This window comes from Leptinotarsa decemlineata, unplaced genomic scaffold (genome assembly GCF_025532065.1).
Source record: "Leptinotarsa decemlineata unplaced genomic scaffold, Ldec_3_MD MMD2_tig00000010_RagTag_RagTag, whole genome shotgun sequence".
NCBI lineage: Eukaryota > Metazoa > Arthropoda > Insecta > Coleoptera > Chrysomelidae > Leptinotarsa > Leptinotarsa decemlineata.
The window spans coordinates 1,095,880-1,120,397 of NW_027412538.1; the positions used below are offsets into that span (position 1 = coordinate 1,095,880).

Sequence of the window (24,518 nt, forward strand, 5' to 3'; positions counted from 1 at the left end):
CTTTTTAGGTATATGTCTAAAAAGGCTATACAAAGTAAAATAACTTTGATAGCTTTTTATTTAAAAAATTACACTTTAATTGAAAGCTGAACGATCCAAGGAAGTGACGTAGAACGGAACTCGATTTTCAGCATTGAAATTACACCAAGTAAATAATCCAGATAATTCTTAGAGTCGAAATGATTTTTTGCAAATATTCTCATCTTTTAATTTTTCTTAGAAGATATAGTTTTCGAAATATTCGTGAAAAATAACCTGTCTTTTTTCATCTTAATTTGTTTATAACTTTGTTAAGTATTTATGGGGTAATATATTCAATTTGCAACCTCTCTAGACATTCCGAATTGATTCGCATTATCTCTAATTAATATGTTTTTCAAGATGTTGAGATAAGATGTTGCCTGAAGGCAAATGAGAAAACAATATAAAATCGTCCTACGAGAAAAAACCCTATCAGGTTCGTATAATTTTGCGTGGATCCTTATTGAAGTGATTTTACGATTGGTGAAAAAAAAGAGCAATGGAAAAATACTCATTCAACAGTTTCAATCAAATATGCAAATCAAACAAACATATTTATCATCAACAAGCTTTACAAGCTGTCCTTCAGTCCATAAATTATCATTTTTATAGTAGAACAACATTTACTCAACTCTCTATTAAAATTTTGAATGTTTAGTAAATACAAGCATAATCCAATAACAAAAGCAGGTAACAATTCCTCTCAAGACTTACGCAAAGTAGTACTCTAAAATGTGGCTTATACCCAACGATTATGGACATACAGGATTGCTTACTTTTGCGATTTTGTTAGACACGTCACGTGATCTCGTAACGTAACAGTAGTAACGGGATTGATTAGGTACTGCACTTTTAAATTATAATCAACAAATTTCATGTAAATCCCTTATTAAAATATTATTTTTATATAGGATTAAATACTTAATATAAATGGATTAATATTAAGTAAAAATTTTTCTTTTGTGGATGATAGGGCGAGCTAGTTTTCCCTTTATAAAAGTAAGAGGTTTCATAAGTTTTTTATTATTTTCTTGAAAACTGTAACTCCCACAAAAATTTTGTGATGAACTTTGTTTTAGACAATAGTATTATCTAAAAAACATGTAAGTAGTAAATTGTTTATAGGTGTAACAACTTTTTTATTTATCTGACAGAAAAAACATGATACGGTTTTTATTTTTTATTAAGAAAATGAGAAATTCAGATAGAGTAATTTAACTTTGTTCCATAAATGATGAAATTGATAAATCTACAATTTAATATATTATAATTCTACATTAGAGCAAAAAGGAACTTCTTTATCCACTAAATATATTTGAATTCATTTTTTTTGCATGAATGTAGAAAAATAAATTTAAAGGACTAATGTATTACTATATTTAATTTTCGATTTGTTTCTATTATCAGAATTGTTTAAATTTTTTCTTTTAAGTGACCTATTTTCGTCAGCCTTTAAGTTATTATATTTCATTCTGATAATTGTTCTCAGTTTGCAAAATTAAAAAATAATATTCTTCCCTTTTTGCAATTTTTTTTTTCGAAAGAGTTTTTACAACTCCTGGCCCTTTTCCAAATCCATTCAAATGATGTTTTTCGAAAAGCTTGTTTCACTTTTTAATTTTTTCTAACCAATTTATCTGTGGGTTTAATAAGACCTCCCAATGAAAGTTGCTGGACCCAAGAAGGTATATTATAATTATGATCTTCTGCTTTTATTTTATGAGTATAATCGCCCAAACCAGGTGGATCATTTTTATGCTTTTAGCAAAGTATCCAGCAATATATTCCAAAGAGTCCTCTGTTATTTCTTTAAAGTCAATTGATTGCTTTTGCAAGTTGACACTGCACAAATACGGCCAAGCATTTTAACTAAAAATGGAAATGAAAATTTCCAGTTCAAAAACAAAAAAAGTTAAACAACGGCAAAAAACAAACCTCAAACACCAGTTTGAAAAATGTTCAAAAGCACAAAAAAATACGACTTTTACAATAACAAACTCAATGTTTCAGAAACCTAATTGGTATAGTTAAATCAAAATTTAATCAAAATTAACAAAAAACAATGTAATACTGTCCGAAAATAATTCTCAAAAAATGTTAAAATAACACACAGTCTTATGGCAGCTACTAAAAGTGTCACCAGTGTTACGTCACATCTGCTCGGTGCTTGTTTAACGTGGCGATATATGTAAGTAAGCAATCCTGTATGTCTATAATCGTTGGCTTATACCTGCCTCAAATGTCATGTTTATGAAGTATAAAGTAGCTTATAAAAAAAATCAAATTTATCCATCAATCTATCCATTCTATCTCATTTCATTTAAAAACATCACCTTTTGTATGTAAAAATCAGTAGACAATGAGGCATCATTTAACCTAGGTTAAAGTACAGTTTCAACATTCAAACACAAAGATTATAATGAAAAACACGTGTCACTATCGAAAGGTGAAATTAATATCACTTATCACGGTTGCTTTTGCTGAATAATTTAGATAATATTCTATTAATGATGATGATTCATTACATTTCGCGATCTTCCGCTCATAAAAGAGACCTCGCAAATAATTCGTTTCATTCAATATTTATATAATGTTATAAATATTTTTCGGGAGTTTCTCAACGTTTCTCTGACACGAGTGATTGGTATCTTCATGTGCACATGTGAAGTCTTGAAAATGTCAACCATATGAATCTCATGTCATCATTTTCTATTATGAATTTCCCAAGGAAGTTGTACCAGATTTTGAAAAAAACACCAAGTCTATTTTTCAGACAAGGAAAGATCATCGCTAACACCGCACCACAGTAAGCCCCCTTACTTATGGAATACCCAAAATCCACAAGAAGGACGTTCTGCTTAGACCGATCATCAGCTCCAGAGATTCAGCTACTCAAAAGTTGTCTAGATTTTTACTTCTCAGAATACAACCATTACAAGGAAAAACATCGTCTTTTGTGAAGAATTCAAGACATTTTATCGAACAACTAGGGTCAATTGAAGTCACACAGGAAGATCAACTAATTAGTTTCGACGTGGAAAGCCTTTGCACCAACGTTCCGGTTGAAGAAGCACCCCAAATCATACAGAGAAAGCTATCCGAAGACGGGAACCTGAAAGAGACAACGAATCTACCTATAGAAATAATTATGGAATATGAAAAACACCAAGATTATTTTTCAGACAAGGAAAGATCATCGCTAACACCGTACCACAGTAAGCCCCCTTACTTATGGAATACCCAAAATCCACAAGATTGACGTTCTGCTTAGACCGATCATCAGCTCCAGAGATTCAGCTACTCAAAAGTTGTCTAGATTTAAACTTCCCATAATACAACCATTACAAGGAAAAACATCGTCTTTTGTGAAGAATTCAAGACATTTTATCGAACAACTAGGGTCAATTGAAGTCACACAGGAAGATCAACTAATTAGTTTCGACGTGGAAAGCCTTTGCACCAACGTTCCGGTTGAAGAAGCACCCCAAATCATACAGAGAAAGCTATCCGAAGACGGGAACCTGAAAGAGACAACGAATCTACCTATAGAAATAATTATGGAATTACTAGGATGCTGTGTACGAAAATGTTATTTCCAACTGAAGGACGAATTCTTTACACCAGATGAGGGACTGTCAATGGGATCGCCACTTTCACCAGTCATAGCCAACATATATATGGAGTGGTTTGAAACTCTGGCCGCCATTGAAGAAGCCCACAAGAAACCTCGAGTCTGGTTGAGATATGTTGACGACACCTTCATAATTTGGAACCGTGGGAATACTGAACTAGAAGCCTTCCTAAAACACATCAACAGCATGAGACCTTCAATCACTTTCACAATGGAGAAGAAAATCCACAACGAATTGCCATTCTTAGACGTTTTGGTGAAGAGGACCGACACTAAGTGGGAAACATGTGTATACCGAAAATCCACTGACACGGGACAGTATCTGAACCGCGAATCCAACCACCATCAATCGACTGAAAGCGGGGATAAGTGAAAGTAATCGAACGACCCATAAATAGTCATCTCTCACAGGAATCAGTCCAGTCATCACTTGAAGACGATTGTAAATACTAACAATCGAAACGTCGTGAACTAAAGTGGCTTGGAATCTCTCAATTTTTAATTTTTTTTCATTTAATTTTTTTATACTTTCTTATACTTTATTTTTTATTTTTTGTTCAATCGTTCTATTGTTATTTGTATTTTATTTCACTATTCTTTCATTTCAGGTTATTAATATAATTAATTAATATAATTGTTATTTTCAGCTATTCATTTTTAATTCTCTTTTTTTAGTTGTTTGAGAGATTTCAAATCATTTTATATATTAGACAATGGAAGTGCGAACTAGTGAAATTCACCATGAAACATTGTCAATCACCTTCAAACACATTTTCTATTATATTTTCTAATTTAACCTACCTTTAGTCTTCGTAAATCATTGTTTTTTGCCAAAGCTCTGCTACCTCGAAAAATTTTTTATCCAGAACGACATTCGTAACAAAAAAACTCTTCATTGTGGGGTTCTGGTCTTACGAACTATGTCTGTTGAACCAGTTTTTTGTTGAAGTAGGTATATATTCTGAGCCATCTTAATGCGGCCCAGATATATTGATGTTGCAGAAGTTAAATGCCTGCCCAATTAAAACATTGAGATAATTTTATTCGGTTTTTTTATTTCTAAGAGAGGACGCTGTGTGGAATGAGGCACATTTCACGAGGATTATAATATTAGATTACCTAGCCCTTGGCCTAATTCACCGCGACCTTTTCAGATCTATTGTGATGCTCCTTGTAGCAGTGCTACAAGATTTAAAAAACGAATCAATAAAATGTCTTCAATACTGATACGCAACGCCGTAGCCAGAGAGGGATCAAGGGAGATTGATCCCCCCTCGAACAATGTGATTATTTTGTGAGGAATACTAAATAAGGGCGCGAAAATGTGAGTATTACGACAGCTGAAAGTAAGTAATTTTGACATCTTACATTGGCAACACTGCTTATGCCGTTTCTGCGGAATATACAGCGTGACTCACGGTCGATGGTAGGTTAGACGTTTCTGGAAAACGCAAAGCATGATTTTTCTGAAAATTTCACCTCTCACATTTCCTTACCTGTTCTATCGATCTAAAATATTTTCAGCTTTGCGGCGTTGCCACTTCCATCAAAAAGTCCTAGAAACTTTATTTTTTTAATGGAACACCCCGTATATTAATACATTTTTGGAATCGCTCTGGTATTTTAATACTTTTTTGTTAATAATGTCATATACCTATCTCTATCTGTTTTCGAGATAAAAAATAAATTATGCTAAATATGGTCCAAAACATAGCCTTAATTGAAATTAAGTACATCAGTACTCCTAATTCATGAAAAGTTGATATTTTGATGATAGTTTGGACAAACTCGAAATATTCAAATAACACCAAGAAATCGACTCCATATCATACAGGGCGTGCTAAAATTACTATTATTTCCATTGTGCATAAAAGTAGTCAAAAGTAAATTTTTTCAAATGAAACCCCCTGTATATTACTCGGTAAATTGAAAGATGGTGAAAAATGATTCAAGATGATATATCATGTCCCTGTACCTAAATCGTCAAATTTTCTCAATAAAGTCGCTTCTTCTAGAAACATTTTTTTTTTAGAATTTGGATTTAGGTAGCAGTGGAATTATCAAGCTTATAGCAGTTCAGTTACTTTTATAAGTAATTTACATAGAGTTATCGACGGTGTTTCGAATCATCTTCCAAAATGAATGCAAATATCGATTATTCAAACGAAGTTCTTATGAAATTATTTGTTACACACATGAACAAAGTGATCAAATCATTGTCAGATCGTGTAAAACATTCAACTAAATGTATCCTGAATTAACACCAATGAACGAGAGGAAGTTTGTAAGGTTATAAAATAATTTCCTCAACTATGGCTCAAAGTTTCCAGGGAACAACTGTACCAAAAATCAGTCATTTCTAGGTAAAAAGTTAGACTTTGTGGGCTAAAACATGTGAGAGTACAGACAATAACAGAATAGGATGATTCAAAATAACAAAATTGTAAACAAAATATCACATTTTTAGAATAAATGCTGAAAATGTTGTTCATTACATTCTAAACACTTTAAATTGTTTTTTTGTACGCGACTTGTGGTTGCTTTTTTCAATTTCCTGGGGATCCAGATCTTCAATACTCCGCACTATTCGCCGTCGCAATTCTTCTTTGGTAGGCATTGGAGTACTGTATACCCTTTTTTTTTAAACACCCCATGAAAAAAAGTTAAGTGGCGTGAGATCGGGTGATCTCGGTGGCCAATCTCATGGCCCTAAACGCCTAAACCAACGATCGTCGAAGAGTTCGTCAAGTTTCCTGGAAACTTCCTGGGTGGAATGAGCTGGCGCTCCGTCCAGTTGAAACCACGAATTCCTATATTTCTCTAAAGGCAAATTTTCAAGAAAATCGGTTACAGTCGTCCTTAATATTTGGAGATATATCTCTGCATTCAGTGGGTCTTCATAAATAAAAAAGCTAATTTTATTGTTCTTCAGAATACAGAAAACATTCAGGTCAAATTTTTCTTGAAAACCCATTTCACTTGTAACATGAGGATTATGATCAGCCCAAAAATGTTTATTCCTTCTATTGAAAATACCATCCCTCGTAAATTTTGATTCGTCGCTCCAAATTGTTTTTGACAGAAATTCCCGATCTTCCTGTGTATGAATCAAAAGGGATTCACAAAAATTAATTCTACGTTCGAAGTCTTCTGCTTTTAGAGCTTGAACTTTGATAAATTTATACGGATGCATTCCGTGATTTTTCGAAATTCGTTGTACTGAAGCATGTGCTACACCTAAATCTTTTTCTGCACTGCGAATGGAAACTTCTGGATATGCATAAAAATATGCCAAAACGTCAACAGTATTGTCCTCATTTGAAGTAACAGGTTTTGGTAATGTTGAAGGCGCTTTTAACATGGAGCCATAGTTAAGGAAATTATTTTGTAATCTTACAAACTTCCTCTCGTTCATTGGTGTTAATTCAGGATACATTTTGTTGAATTTTTTACAAGTTCTGGCAATGATTTGATCACACTGTCCGTGTATAATAAATAATTTCATAAGAACTTCGTTTGAATAATCAATATTTGCATTCATTTTTGGCGATTTTTTGAAACACCGTCAATAACCATTTATCAATTACTTAAAAGAGTCACCAAACTGTCATAAGCTAAAAATCAAATTCTTTAAAAATTATTTTTTGTACAACTGTTATTGAAAATCTCTTTGATAGAAACACTTCAATCAGAACACCTATATACCAAAAATCATTTAGAAAAGTTCACGCATGCAGTTCGTGCTATTGGTAATATTAAATCCCTGTGAAGTTACTGACGATGACGAAGTAGTATTCAGTCCAACTGTAGAAAGTCCTTCATGACTAACCAATAATCCTCCTTAAAATAACGTGAGTTGGCGTATGTAGTTGTAACATATGCCTTGTAATCCAAAGATCGTGTGTTCAAATCCCATGGACCCTATATTTTTTTTTAATTATCAGCAGTAACATTATACAAAAAAATTTGTATGATACATTTGTTAAAAGTGATTTTATTTTGATCGTGAGTTTGCTCCACTTGCTGACGCTCGTTTTGCAATAATCGTCACTCACAAAATAAAATGCCAGTTTCAACACTTGTAGGTAAAACGTGAATAACTATTTTCCATAAAAACGGCTTTATTAAGAAAACTTGCAGCTCACATTCATTGAATTTAGCTCTAGCTCATTCTTGCAAAGTTCAGCCTATTCGGAATACTATTGGAAATATAAAATCCGTTGGAAATTTCTTCAAGTCCTCGGCAAAACGAAACAAGTGCTTGAAAGAGAATATTGAAAAAAACTTCCCCGAAACACAATGGAAAAACCTTACGGCAATGTGCGAGACCCGTTGGATTGAAAATCATGATGGGTTGTTAAGATTCAAGGAAATCTTCAAAGCTATTGCTGATACACTAGACGACTTAAGCACTGACATGGATTGTGAAACATCATCAAAGGCTAATTCTTTTCTGAGATCAGTCATTTCGAGTGATTTTGTTATAAGCTTATGTTGCTTAGGAATGTTGTTCCCATGCACACTGACACTATGCAAAATACTTCAATCTCCTATTTTCGATTTGGCAGTAGCTTTATAACATGTCGATTTAATCATGAAGACTATTGAAGATATTCGCCAAAATATTGATTAAAATTTTGCTAAACTCTTCCAGAATGCACAGAATTTGCTCTGTACTGTAAACGAAGAAATTAAAATTCCGCGAATAACGTCACGCCAAGAGCATAGGACAAACTACAACACAAAAGATCCTGAAACTTATTTTAGAATTACTATAATCATTCCACTTTTGGATGAGTTCATTGATCAGCATCAGTCGAGATTCCAAAATCATAAAGCCACATTATCATCTCTCAACTTTTTAATTCCTTCTATGTGATGCAAAGAACAAATCAATAATAAATATCAAGAATATTCCTTTGAGTTCTATAAAAAATATTTAGAATGGGACTTTGTGAATGCTGAATCAGACATGTGGCGGATAAAATGGCTGAAAGAATCTAAACTAGATCGACCAACATGTGCTATAGAAGCTCTCGGAGAATGCAACCAGTCTTTATTTCCAAACATTCACAAACTTAAAGATCTTGGCGATACTGCCTGTTTCCACATGTACCCCTGAGAGGACTTTCTCTTCCCTGAAACGACTCAAAATTTATTTAATAAACTCCACGACTAAATGGTTTGGCGTTGATGTCAATCCACCGTAGAATTGACATCGACACCGAGGAGGTAATTGACTTGTTCGCTGCAAAGAACGCTAGAAAACTAAATTTGATTTTGTAAAAAATGTTAATATTTCTGTAATGGTTTTCTAATAAATATATATGATCATGTAACACCATTTTCTTTCTTTCGTTTATTTTTATATTTCATGTTTTTCTACTGTTCCACCCAACCAAACCCCCCCTCGAAATTATTTTCTGGCGGCCTTGCTGATACGGAAGAAATGGTGAACGAGTTAGAGGAAATGGCGAAGGTAGCGAATGCCCGCTCCTAACTATAAAGTTCGAAAATGTGCATGGAAATCAATTTAGACTTTAGACAGACACCGATGCGATAACAAAAAAATAAGAAAAGTTCTCTAAAGAAACAATTGCAATAGTGTACAGTATAAGAAAGCTCAGGATGTGGAGTGTACTCCAGATCACTAAGCCTAAGGATTAAGTGGGGAATGGGAAGAAATACCAGCGTGGTCCAAACAGAACTGGCTGGTATCTCAATCGCCACAAAAGAAATAACCAAGAGAAGAATTTCTGGCAAAAACATAACAATCTGCACTGATAGCAGACAAGCACTATTAGCCTTGAACAGACAGCGTGTTACCTCAGGGCTAGTACTAGAGTGCCACCAAGATTTAGCCAAAGCCTCGGTAGATAATAACATTATCCTGAGGTGGGTTAAAGGGCACGACAGGAGTTGAGGTAATCGCATTGCCGACTCTTTAGCCAAGGAAGCGGCTGGACTGAGAATTTTAGGACCCAGTGGCACCCACGGCCTGATGACTTCGACAATTGCGGAACTAATCAAATGTTACACACATGCTCAATCCTTAAAGAGATGGAATGGAATCAAAGGTTGTAATCTTGCCAAGATCACCTTGGGCGACCCTGGGAAGCTGGCGCCGAAGAAATATCTGGCGATGACCAGGAAAAATCTACGCCTTACAGTAGGATTTCTGACTGGCCACTGTCAGCTAAGGAAACACCTACATAATATGGGGCTAGTGGACGCACCTCTATGCAGGATGTGTGAACAGGAAGATGAGACTGTGCATGTCCTGTGCGAGTGCCCGGAGTTATCGTCAATAAGAGAGTGTGTGTTCGGCGAGTCTTGGCCTACACCTGCCGATATAAAGGAGATGTCTCCCAGCGACCTGTCCACCTTCCTGGAAAGGACAGGATGGACGATGACCTAGGAGGACAACTCCTCGGGAGGATGTACAATGGGTCACATGTGGCCTAAGTGCGTGGGCTTACACTCACCCTCCCTACTCTAAAGATACAGATACAGTGTACAGTATTATTGAAGTATACGTACATGTGGTTTGAGTTGCATGTTTGTTATAATTAATGAAGTATCTAATTACAAGTTTGCTACTTATTTAAAGAACTCACTGCCAACATTTAAGAATGAGCCGTTACTGGAAGTTCAGATATGAAAACTAAAAAGAATGATTTCTTTTATTTTTTTTTTTCAAATCTCCCACTCTTTTCTTTGTAGTTCCCACTAACAATACTGAAGTAATGAGTGCATTTTCTAATAAACCCATGTAATAAAATGTTCATAATTTTCACAGTTCAATTTGACTTCAAGTTCGATCATGGATGGATCACATTTTACTCACCACTTTCTCTTTGCTCCGAAGGACTCCTAGCTTTCCAAATCTCACGTGGAAAGGAGAGCAGTTGAAATTTCCATCGGGCTGCTCAACAACTACCACATCAATAGCACCAGTTAACGTAGCACCGTTTATTTCATTATAGAAGTCCTTGACGTTGGAAATTATTTTCATCATGCCATGCATTTTGCTAGATGAGTTTAACTACTTTTCTAATCTGAGATCGGTATCAGGTAAACTGGAAACAAAAAAAAAAATGTCAGTTTCTCGAAAAGAATTGACGTCGACAGAGAATGAATGTTTGCAATTTGTTGTTTTCATATTATCACAAAGAATAGTAGAATTGTAATTTTTTTTGAGTGAGGTATTTTGCAGGAATAAAAACGTAAAGCATCATAAAACTAATATATTATTACTCATAAATCAGAACAACAATCGGTTATTATTACAGCATATCACAATTGAAAATATTTTTCCTGCATAAATATTTGCCGAGTAACAAGTTAGAGTAAATTTTCAACTCGAAAATTGTTTTCTGTAAACAATATTGGGTAACTCTTCTCCGAAAATAAAAAATTGATTACTCAATATTACTAAATGTGAATCAGTTATCCAAAACAGGCCAGAAATTAAGATTTTCGAAGACATTAATTTAATATTTTCAAAATTATTTAATTAACCATAATAATCAGACCAAAATTCAGTAAAATAAAGATGTAATTTTTGAAAAGTTTAAATAATAATTAATAATTGATAATAATAAATTTTAACATAATGTTAAAAATATCAATAGCACAGCATTAAGTCTAGAAGTGGTTAGCATATAACAAATTACTTCAATCTACCGGAAACAAATGTTTATAAATTGTTCATCAAAAGTCGATTTCACATAGACATGAAATTCATTGTGAATGTCGCCCATAATCTTAGTGTTTGGAATGTGCATATATATTTATATTTTGTTGGGTCACACATAGAATACTAGAGCCGCCAAAAATAGAAAACAAAATACCCTCACAACTTGGTTAGTTTTCCAAGTATTCTGAAGTATTCATACCAACTGTTCTACACAGAATTGACCTACAATACATTCAATATAACATTGAAGGACAACATAGTGCAGGTTGTGAGAATTATCGAAGGCACTCACATTTTTTCATTCGAAGATACAGTAATACTCGATAAAACTCAAAATTACTATCCAAGAGAACCTAGAAAGGCAATAGAAATTCAAAAACACAGGGATAATTTCAATAGACAAGAAGAGGCAATTAACATCAATAAAGTCTGGCTACCTGTCCTTATAGGTACACAAAGTCAGGTAATTAAGAGAAACCCAACCACGCCCACTAATAATAATATAAAACCAGAGTCAAATGCTAGTATCATAGTTAACGAGTTCGGAAAAACGAGAGCACCAACTCGGGCACCGCGCCTTTGATAAGGCCTACCGCAGTAGAAAACGAAACGTCAGGCATGAAAACCTGCAGATTATGTTATCCAATTAATGTAACACATCCAGAAATGAAGTGATTTTTTTATAAGGATCATTAAGTGGCGTTTCGCTACACAGTAGTTATAGATTAAGACTTCAAATTCTGAATTTAGAAGCAAAATCTTCCGCCAGAAGAGTTTTTATTGTTGAAGAACACTATCTACTGCTGAATTCACTTCCATTCTTGATATGACACAGATAAAAATGTGAACACAGAAAAATTGCGGCGGCACGCCTCTGACGACATTACTTAATGATTGCAATATGTTTTTATGGTTGTTCTAGTTTATTTTAACTGTTTATTTTCCAAGAAACTTGTTTATTTTTCAGGAAACTACCGTATTCATCTCGAATGGCAATTTGTTTCTCTGAAAATTATTTTGAAGAAGAAAGCTCTAACAAATGATTCAGAAATTTCAATTCAAAAAATCGATACCAGAATTTTATTGTTTTTTTTTTGGCATTTTGTGTATTTGCAGAGCGGTGTCTGTGCGAAAATGGCGATACACATTGGATTTGAATAGCTGGAGATTAAATCCATTTGGAAAAACGTTCTCAGGAAGTTTATTCCACATAAACGCAGTTCTCCAGATGAAAGAGTTTAAAAGAGTAAAGTTCGAGTACTACTGAGTTGAACCTCAAAACGATGAGCAGCAATAGCCCTTCGCGTATTTCTGATATGTACCGCTCTTACTGGAATCAATTGTGCCAAGACACTTGAACATCTCCCGTGAAAGTATCTATAGAAGAGAGACCAATCTCCAACCTTTTTTGATGTTCCAGGCTATCAAGGTTGCACGTGATGTTCGCGTCTCGAATCAGGCGGATGGCTCTTTTCTGGATGGGATCCAGCAACTACAGGGTATGTTTGGAGGCAGAGCTCCATACATGAGCAACAATATTCCAAAGAAGGTCGGATCTGAACTTTATAAAGCATCAAAAGTTGCTGAGGTGAGTATAGTTTTCTGGTTTGGAACAATGTTCCAAGCTTTTGGGAAGCAGCCTTTGCAATTTCAGCGGTATGATTGTGTCACGACATATTGGTGTTCATTTTAACCCCCTACAAATTTATCGAAGCAGAAAGCGGAATTGTATGTTGCTATCTCATTAGTATCACTTATCAAGTAGGTACTTGATGTAGTACAAAAACTACATTTACTTTCAATTCCCGAACGACCTCCACCTGAAATATAACTTTTTTTGTAGTGGGAAAACCAAAGAATATCGTGGAGTCCCCGCGCGAAGACATAAGAAATAATGATAACTTCAATAGTACCTAAAGGCATGCCATAGCGGAAGCGATTAAACTTTCTACAAACCTCAACGCTAAAGATTTGGTAATATTCACTGACTCCCTGAGCTCCTTACAGAGCATTAAACAGCCCTACCCAAAACATCCCATACTAAAGAACATCAAGATACAGATATATGAGATGAGACTCCAAGGAAAAAATATCGAACTGGTGTGGATCCCATACCATATAGGCATTCCTGGTAATAAAAAGGCCAACGTGGCTGCAAAAGAGGCCAGTGCAGACTCATCTGCCAAAATTATATCAAAAATACCATATACAGACATGAAGCCCGTTATTAATGACAGATGGCATAAAAATCAAAACAACAAGCTTTTGCAAATAAACCCGAATCTGAATCCCGTCCAATACATGGGGATGTGTAGAAGGTACCAAGTGATTCTCACCAGGCTCCGCACTGGCCATAACAAGCTAACGCATTAACACCTCCTTCAACGAGATGTGGCCAGAAAATGTGAAACCTGCCAAACAAACCTTGAAGTAAACCACATTCTTCTGGATTGTTCATCTTACCAACGACAAAGACGTGCTATTGGCTTACCCGGTGACCTACGAGCAATCCTCACCCCACAGAACATTGATAGACTTGTTAATTTCTTGAAGTCTATAAATATATTGTGTGACATGTGATAAATGTATCGACATGTGTGACATGACATGAAATGTATCGAATCCCGCTAATAACCCATATGGTTGATGCGGGTAAACTTGAAATAAATAAAAAAATAGTACCTAAAGAGGGTTTTTAAACTATCAAAAGTTGAAAGAACTGATTTAGTAACATACTTTTCAAATGTATTATTTAATCTTTCAAATATCCTTTTCTCTTGAACTCCAGAATAATTAATATGTAAGTATCTTATGAGGTAATTATGGGTTTTCTTATAGGTTCGTTTTTAGATTGCCACTTTGCTAAATTTCTTCGATAATTGAATAGAACTGGCCGATACTTGATGAAAATCCATATCAAAACTCATTATTACAGTTTATTGTATGAGTTTCATTATAAAAAACCGCGACTCATGTTTCGCTATACAATAGCTTTCTCAAGCGTAAAATGATAAGTTACTTCCAAATTACTACTATTTTATGTATTATAGTAAAAATCATACAATGAACTGTATCAATGATTTTTAAATTTCTTTGATTTAAAAATAATTATTTCTCAGAAATAATTATCACACTCCCTTTAAGCCGGCATAATGACTAATGTCGTGAAAGTTAACAGAACTTAGTGAAAAACAGAACAATTATAGGCAAAATTTTACTTTATGGGATACTCACGGATTTTCGCGATTTTTTCTGTGATGATACTACGTGATGGTAGGAATTCATAACACTTTTTATTTTTTGTCGGACTCAATTAATTTTCGAGATACAGCCTGTCAAATTTTGTATGATGTCATATTTTACTTTTTTTTTTAAGCAATAAACGATTGCAATTCACATATTTTTCATTCAACACATCTTTTTCCATATCATCGCACTTTTTTCTATCCCTTTTTATTCACTTACTGCCAAGTTTCTTGAAATTAGATTAAAATTCCATAATTTTTCACATGCTAACTCAACCTAACCTAAACCGATCTAACCTAACCCGACCTAACCTAACTCAGTCTAACCTTTCTTTAAAATTTAAAAAAACTATATATCCTAAACATCTAACCTGACCTCCAAATTCTAAAAGGAACGAATTTTCGAATATTTACTTTTGTATAAAGTATCTTTCCTCAACATATAACCTGACCTCCGAATTCAAAAAGGAACGTAGGTATTTTCGAATAGTGAAACTTAATGCAAAGTGATTTGTGTACATCTGACAAATTATGGAATTTCATTCTAATTTCAGGAAACTCGGCAATAAGTGATTGAAAAGGGATAGAAAAAGGTGCGTTGATATGGAAAAAGTTGTGTTGAATAAAAAAATATGTGAATTGCAATCGTTTATTGCTTAAAAAAAAGAAAAATATGATATCATACAAATTTTGCCAGGCTATATCTCGAAAACTAATTGAGTCCGACAAACAATAAAAAGTGTTCTGAATTCCTACTATCATGTAGTGTCATACCAAAAAAAATCGCAAAATCCGTGAGTATCCCATAAAGTACAAGTCAGCCCAATTATACGGGAGGATTTCGTAATTAGAACACACTCATACAAAAAAAAAAGTATTCTTGCAAAATTATCAGTTTTTAGATTTGAAAGGGAACGGTTTTTGATATTTGTATCAATGTACTCAAATTGAGTATTATCTGTAGGCAGATTAGTTAAAACTCAGTATTATCATTTCCTGATGATGACAGTTTGGTTAGAGAACTATGATAAAATAAAGCAAAATCAGACGTTCAATATTCGGTCTTGGTTAGCGAAACGCACGTCGAAAAACAGTGTTTTTGTTCTGGTGTGGAAAAAGTGTTTCCTTGAAGTTAATGCGAACGCTTTCTACTCCTTTGGCTTCGTACAGGAGGCATGAAACAAAACTGAACAAAACTTGAGGCATGAAAACCCCTTCTCAAAATTGATGTTTCCATTAAAACGGACGGTAATCAAATATACTTAATGCATAATCATAGAAAACGAAACAGATGAATGATTAATTTCATGAACATCCTTGAAAACTTGCCATGCGATGAAAATCAAAACGTTTAATCTACTTTATTAATAAACAGTTCTTTCAGTTTCGAAATTTCATTTTAACCTACCTTTGGTTGTACTGTGCACACACTCGCAAAAAACAATATGGTTTCAAATGTTCACCTAGCGTCAATTAATCACTAGAATATAAAGCCACACTCATTTTTCACTCGCGTAAAATCATGGCAATTATCACAGTTCGCGTTCCACGAAACTAACTAGAATTAATCCTAAATTTGAAACTTAACTTTCTCAATTGCGTCCTTGTTTATGAATACCGCACAAAATCGAAGCGTTTTATTTATATGCCGCCCGTTATAGTGCGCGCGCGCGCTTTTCACAAGTCAGCTGCGGGTTTGGAGTCTGAAACAGAGGATATTTTATAATATGATGCCCATTTACATCACTTTAGCAATCAAAAGACGACCGAGATTATACATACATATTTCATACAACAAAATTGAGAGCAGCCACTTACACCATGCCAATTCTGTTAGCGACAATTAGATGTCACACTTTTTGAACAGATTTAGATTTAAATCCCGCCCGGAAGTTAACTGCATAGATATGTTTTTCAAAAATCGATGTATAGAAGGGTTTTTGGGGGAAATATATTTTTGGTTTTTCACTTTTGCTTTGAAGGCACAAATATCAACGACTATTTCTTTTGATGCATAAAAGAGATGAAACTGTTGACAGCATTTACAGAGTGCTTATTTGTCACACTGAATTGCACATAAATCACTATTCACTAATTCAAATGTGAACGTTAATACAGAGAAAGTCATTTTGATCTTGTTTCCCTAACTAAGTGGGTCGGGTACAACCCATCAGCCTTACATCCTTCCTGCGGAAAGGACTCGAGAGGATACTGGATGGTGGAGGGTGACATTAAATGCATCCCCTGTATGTTTATCAAACCGGCAAATTGACAGATTTACCGTTAAACAACCTTGTAGAGAAAATCTTCCAATCCCTTGACAACAAGGAGATTGAGGTGGCTGTATTTCTCGATATTGAAGGAGCATTCGACAAGTCACTACCCAAATCTATAGAATCGTCTCTGGCTAGGAAAGGTATAGAATCGACCATAACTGGCTGGATCTATGCCATGCTGGTAAACAGAACTGCAACTACGACTCTTCAAGGCGAGGCCATTAGGTTCAGGGTCACCAGAGGTTGCCCTCAAGGTGGGGTACTATCTCCCCTTCTGTGGTGGCTCCTCATGGATAGTCTGCTTGATGCCTTCGACAGAAGAAAATCAGATCTGCAAGCTTATGCAGAAGGCCTTGTCATCTTGGCAAGGTCCACGTCGGGAAGGGTAGCTTGTAATATCCTCCAAAGCACGTTGGACGTTGTTCACAGTTGGTGTCTTTGGAAGCAGATGTCTGTCAACCCCAGCAAAACTGTGATAATCCCCTTCACCAGGAGGAGAAAATTGGACTATCTAACGCCACTTTCCCTCAATGGTGAGGTCATTCCATTTGGAAAGGAGGTGAAATATCTTGCCATTGTCCTTGATAAAAAACTCACCTGGAAGGCTCACTTGGAAAAAGTTTCACACAAAGCCAGACGGTCCCTATGGACATGTCGAAGGATTTGTGGTAAAACTTGGGGTTTAGGTCCCAAACAGATCCATTGGATTTATGTGATGTTTGTTAGACCAATGATCACTTATGGTGCAATTGCCTGGTGACCGAAGGCTTTACAGAAAACGGCCGAGGTGAAGCTCTCTGGCTTAAACAGACAGATCTAAAGTAAATGGAACTTCAAACGTTCCAGCCAGTCTCTATACACCTACACAGTAGGTTTAATGGACTGACACCTATCAGAAAACAACTACTCCCCTGGCTAATACCACGAAGGGCGTTGGATTATATCCGACAGGCGTCAGTGCAGGAATTTTCACAGAAAATGTCCTGCATATGCAATTGGCAATACAACTGAAAGGTGTCCTGATAGGTGTCAGTCCATTAAACCTACTGTGTAGGTGTATAGAGACTGGCTGGAACGTTTGAAGTTCCATTTACTTTAGATTTGTTTACGGCCAGTCTTCAAGCATAGCCCACTGACTAATAAGAAAGTTAAACAGACAGGTTTGTCTGGCCATCAGTAGTGCCATTAGTACCACACCGTCAATGGCCATGGAGATCCTTCTAGATCTACCTCCTCTCTACATTTTTCTGGAGAGAGAGGCTAGATGGACTGCATATAGACTTGTGCACATTGCCAATTGCATAAATCCATTTAATGCAGAGTGCAACAGACTGTTGGTTGACACTGCATGGAAGTCACAGCATTCCGGAAATGACCTCTGACTTCATGCCTCCAATTGTTAACTACGAAATGCCTTATAAAGTACTGTTCCCGAGTAAAAAGGACTGGATCCTCTGGTGTGCCGAGAGATTGGAAGAGTCCAACCTCATACACAAGTCAATAAAAATATTCTCGGACAGTCAAGCGGCGTTGGAAGCTCTTGGCTCCCACCGAGCAAGATCTAAATTGGTAGCAAATTGTCAAAAACGACTCTCCTCCAAAGGAAGACTTAACAGATTGACTCTGGTCTGGATTCCTGGCCATACTGGCCTGGAAAGCAATGAGGCTGCTGACTTCCTTGCAAAGGAGGGTGATACAAGCACCTTCATCGGACCAGAACTTGTCATTGGCATCTCTTTAGGCTTTGCCAAACAAACATTGAGCACCTGGATGGCAAGAATATTTATGTACTTCTGGCAGAATCTTCCAGGATTGGCTCACTCCAAGGCGTTTATTTGCCCTTCGAAGCTTGATACCAAACAATTGTTGGACTACAGTAGGGATGAACTACGATGTCTAACAATCCTTCTTATAGGGCACTGTCATTTGAATCATCACATGCAGAGACTCGAACTGTCGGAAGACAGTATATGTCGCCTCTGTTTGGAAAATGATGAAACAGCATAGCATATACTTTATGCCTGCCCCACTGAGGACCGAATCAGGTTTTTAGAGTTCGGCAGAGCCGTATTCTTACCATCTGACCTGAAAAACCCCTCACCATACAAACTAATAGGCTTTGTCAAGAAGTTGGGTTTATTTGGCCCTAACCTAACCAAACCTTCCCTAACTAACTCAGCGTTATCAAAAGATGATTTAAATCTTTTCAGGTTGCCCTATTTCCTATGAAATCTACGTCGACTTCTTTCTTTTTAATTCATAACATCGATTTACTTGAATCAATTTAGATATAGGTAATTTATTTTACTCTGAATTTCAACTCTTCAATTCTATTCTATTACCGATACAAGTATTTTTTTCGATGTCAAAGGTATAGTCTACTACTGCCATTAGCCACGTGTTTTGGGTAAGCTCAGGAGCATCATGGCTATTCTCAGTTCCGTCAGCCACGCGTAATGAAGCAGAATCAATCCGCCTGCAAGTAAATGAATTCTCGCGAGAAAAATATCTAGTTGAAGTTTGGTTCGCCCTAATGGTTTTCGCCAAAAACAACCACTTTTTCCAATCACCAAAGCTCGACGCGTTTCAGCAAATGAAGCAAACACTTAGAGGTTGGGATCGAACTCACGTCCGGAAGACCGTACTACCACTGCGCTAATTCACCGCTTTATTACTTTAGGAGACTGTCATGTGTTTTTGTATCCCCATATCTTAATAAATACTTATTATACTGTGCCTCTTTTCAGCCAATTTTTCTCTACGAATTCAAATTGAATCATAGCGCTGCCGGAACAGCCCAAAAAATTAATCAGTTATTTGGCAATGATGGTGGTAATGAACGCAGTGTTAGACTTAGGTTTGCGAAATTTTTTTTCCAAAGGCTTTAGCCTCGAAGATAAGGCCCTATGTGGTCGGCCTACAGTAATCCAGAACAAGGATTTGAGGATCCTGGTGAAGACTGATCCATCACAAATGGTGCGTAAGATGGCGAAAGAACTGAGCGTCAGTTTCCATGCGGCTTTTGATGGTTTGAAACGCATTGGAAAGGTCAATAAGCTCGAAAATAGGGATCGACAAAACCAAAACAGCCCTTTTATCGATCGAATCATCACGTGTGTTGAAAAGTGGATCCTCTACGACAACAGGAGACGTTCAAAACAGTGGTTTGACACCGATGAGCCACACCCAGGTACCCACCAAAAAAGGACCATGGTTACTGTATGGTTGACAGCGGGCCAAACCATCACAGCAGAGTTCTATTGTGAGAAATTGACTAAATGTACCGAAAATTACTTCAGCTGGTCAAGAAAAGAGGTCTGATCCTGCTCCACGATAACTTCAGTCCGCACGTTTCACAAATCACCGTTCGAAAATTAAACGAATTGATCATCGAAGTTCGGCCTCAGCCACCATACTTTCCAGACCTGTCGCCAACCAACTACCGACTTTTTAAGCACTTCGATAACTTTCTCACCGGTAGAACCTTTGCCAATCAGGACCAGACAAAAACGGCCTATGTCGACTCGTTTGAATCCGGATCACCCAATTTTCATGCTGACAGAATTAATCGACTTGTATTAGGTACGTTGGAAAAAGTTCAGATTCAAATGGCGCTTGATTTTTATCAAATGAATAAGTATTTACTGAGATATTACAGCTTGAAGTTGTCTCATAAACACGTACAAAACTTTCATAACAATCTAATACAACTTCCTAACTTCATAGTCAATATAGTTTCTCTTGATTATAATCCCTGGATAATATTCCTTTCCATACTATGAATATGACAGAAAGTGAGGGTCTTGATCTGAATAATCAGAAGAATTGGAATCACTTTTTCAACGCTTTCCGTTGCCTCTTATTTTGATTTCTGTAACAGATATTTTCTGTTCAATGTTATCTATACGGTTCATCCAATGTATTGATCTATAAATTGCTAACTATTCCACGATTAAAATCTTTCATATGTTTTCTTAACCACTATTGACATTAAATTAAATTTGTATCAGTGAGAAGCTTGAACAAATTTCAATATAATATTGAAGTAAGAAGAATTAATCAACTTAGATTGTGGTCATTTACTGGAATGGTAGATTTTCCTCGTTTATTGAACTATAACCACTATTATTACGGAGATGAAATTGACAATTTCATACTGTTTTATATATAGAAATTATAACAAACTGTCTTCAAAAATTGATTAAACTGATTTATCCATAGAAATATATCATAAAAATTGAATATTCACATTTCAGGAAACAAGCACCTTATTATTTTGCTGCTTAAATTAAGAGACACAGTACACACACTACTTATGGACAGAACTAAGTTACAGTTTTAACATTTTCAAAGAAAAGTAAACGATATACGTATTGGCAATTGAATTTGGGATGGTTTTAAAAAAACTTAATCAAAATAACTCATTTAATATACATAATCGGTCAAACAGTGCATTTTTTTAATGCCCTCCCTTTTATTTTTTGAACGGGTCAACACAAAAAATTTAAATTTGGGATAATATAATTAATGCATGAATACTTTATTTAGAAGTGAAATTGACAGATGAAACTTTCAAAATGGCGACTGGGTGCCATCTGAGAAAAAAAATTAAATGGAAAGGGGGGGTCTTGTGACACATCATTTTGAAGCTCCTGACGAATACTTCACAACCCTAGAATATAATGTCAATATCTTCCACTGCTACAAAATGGCGGAACTTTTAATAATTGCCTGAATACATTGACATTTAACTACATAATATGAGGTAATAAGCTTGAGGTCAGTTCAGAAGATGCTCGAAATGGTTGCCTTGAACTTCTTGACATATGAACAGACTATCCGATATTTCACGCCGAATATTTTCGAACACAGTAACGTCAATATCTCTACAAATATTTATTATTCTCTGTCGTATATCCAATATTGAAGCAGGTTCAGTTTCGTACACTGTTTGCTTCAAATAGCCCCATAAAAAAAGTCCAAAGGTGTCAAATCTGGCGAGCGGGCTGGCCATTCTGTAGGTCCTCGACGGCCAATCTAACGACCGGGAAAAGTAGTATCCAAATAGTTTCTTACTTGTCTGGAGTGATGTGGTGGTGCTCCATCTTGTTGGAATACAATATCCATATCGAATTCATTAGGATTCGTTTCGACGATTTCAGTGATGAGAGGGTCAACAGTAGTCAGGAAGAAATTCCAAAAACCCATGGCTTTCAAACTCTAAAAGCAACGACACTGAAAACCTCAGCCGTGAAAGTCTAAACCATTATGACATTTTTGTCCCTTTTATAAACAAAAAATAACTCAACAAACCTTATCGGGTTGTTGGAATTGCGATATGGCAGATAAAAAGGAATATTTCTGAAAATATCGATATTAATGTGTTTGTCTTCAGGAAATTATTAAATGTTCCGCCATTTTGTAGTAGGTGAAAATATTGACTTCATATTCTAGGGTGGTGAAGTATTTGTCAGATGAGAATAATAAATATTTGTAGAGATATTGACGTTACTGTGTTCGAAAATGTTTGGCGTGAAATATCGGATAGTCTTTTCATATGTCAAGAAGTTCAAGACAACCATTTCGAGCATTTTCTGAACTGACCTCAAGCTTATTACCTCATATTATGTAGTTAAATGTCATTGTATTGAGGCAATTATTAAAAGTTCCGCCATTTTGTAGCAGTTGAAGATATTGACATTATATTCTAGGGTTGTGAAGTATTCGTCAGGAGCTTCAAAATGATGTGTCGCAAGACCCCCTTTTCCATTTAATTTTTTTTCCCAGATGGGGTCCAGTCGCCATCTTGAAAGTTTCATCTGCCAATTTCACTTCAAAATAAAGTATTCATGCATTAATTTCATTATCCCAAATTTCAATTTTTTGAGTTGACCCGTTCAAAAAATAAAAGGGGGGCATTAAAGAAATGCACTGTATAGCTACTAGGGTAAATATTTATAATCTTCGGATTTGACGGAAGTATAATATAATAATAATAATAGGTACAGATCGATTTTCCTTACAAGTTAAGTATGTTAATCTCAAAATAATCACATCATTTTCGCCAATATTGAAATTGGATAGTTTTCCATAGTCGTTTGGATTCCAGTAGTCGCTTCAGTGAGGAAATTGAAACCAATAAATTTTCAAAATGATCCCTGTTATTTGAAAAATATTTTTATATCACAATCAAAATGTAAAAGTGTCAATAAAAGAATCGAATATGTTTTATTGCGCATCATTTTCATTAACGTCAACATGATTTAACGAAAAAGCTAGATTGATATTTATTTACGCAAGTTCTAATGACGATCAATATTATTAGATGTCATAGCATTGAAAAAATACATATTATCTTTTGAACAATTTGATACCAATCTTACAAATAAATGGATATCATAATTTTTTAAGTTAGAGGCCTTTAATTTATAGCATATACATGCAAAAAATATTACGAAGCAACAATTACGAAACTAATACACAGATCAATAATTCAAAGAGTATCTGAGAACTATTGATTGCTTTTAGTAAACGTGTAGACTGAATTGGATTGATTGGTTCGTTCATTTTATGATTTCTAATTTTGAGATAATTTTGAGTATAGACGTGTCTATGAGTAGAGACACGCCTGAAGAAGCTATTGTATAGCGAAACACGTGTTGTGTTTTTGTAAAACTGTTGAGTGAAAATCTCAAAATGAAGTGTTTCTATATTTTACTGGTAACACTTCCAAAATACAAATCATGAAACTATAAAACAACAACAAAAATTAATTGGCGCCCCGGGACGACTTCATCCAGTGAGGTATTTGCTTTTTCAGCTGCAGGAAAACCCGGAAAAACCTGTAGCACCACAATATCTGAAGATCTTGATCTGCCAATGTCCTCTCTCTCTCATGAAACAAAATGTAGGGTGTCTCCAGAGGCTCCAATAAATTCAATACATCGCCAGAACACTTAGTGACATGACTATCGTCAAACTTAAAGCAGTCCGTTTCGTCTCTGGCAAAGGCGTAATAAATGACCAGATTCAACGCCAGAACCACAGTGAACATTGACTGCATGACGATTATAATAGTGGTCTGCTAGATTGAAATGTTCATCAATTTCGAACCTTCGTAAGAGTTTGATGCTTCCATCAGAGGTTGAGTCATGTTTGAAGATCATCAGTGTTATTATTAGATTGACTGGTGCCTCAACTATACTTGTTTTCCCATAACAGTCAGTTAGTTTGGTCATCTTCAGTTAATTGGTGTATTATTTTAATTTTTTATGGATGATATCTATTCCTCTTCAAAAGTCTCCACACAGTAGAAGGAGACACCTCACAAACATTCGCGATGGAATAAGAAGATTGTTCAGGATTTACTACCATCTCACCAAATGTTTGCACTTGCTGTTCTTTCGGAATGGACGAATGACCTGGGGGATTTTAGTTATGTACACTACCGGTAGTTGTGAATTTAGATACAAGTTCCCTCAAATATTTTCTACAGATAGGACGATTCGGAAAACGTTCATTGAAAATCCTTTCGGTCTCGTGAAAGTTACGCGTCGCACCGTAAATAAAAATCACTTCAATTTTTTCTTCAATGATGTTCATTGTCGTACTGACATTTTTTGTCGTTTTCATAAACAAAAAATAAC

The 24,518-nt window shown here is 35.4% G+C and overlaps 1 protein-coding gene across 4 annotated transcripts in view; it reads right to left on the reverse strand.

Annotated features, from left to right (window-relative positions):
- The window catches only part of Lpin (phosphatidate phosphatase LPIN), an 85,309-nt gene that overhangs the window by 21,770 nt on the left and 39,021 nt on the right, over window positions 1-24,518 (reverse strand). For 2 of the 4 annotated variants that reach the window (XR_012464558.1, XM_074171220.1), the window contains exons 1-2: window positions 16,005-16,218; window positions 10,500-10,731 (exon numbers count right to left, since the gene is read on the reverse strand). Coding sequence is in view for 1 of the 4 variants with exons in the window: in XM_074171220.1 (XP_074027321.1) it covers window positions 10,500-10,679 (180 nt within the window). In the remaining 3 variants the exon portion in view is untranslated. Of the gene's footprint in view, window positions 1-10,499; window positions 10,732-16,004; window positions 16,219-24,518 lie in introns of those variants that run through there. The other 2 variants (XR_012464559.1, XR_012464560.1) reach the window with 1 other exon arrangement.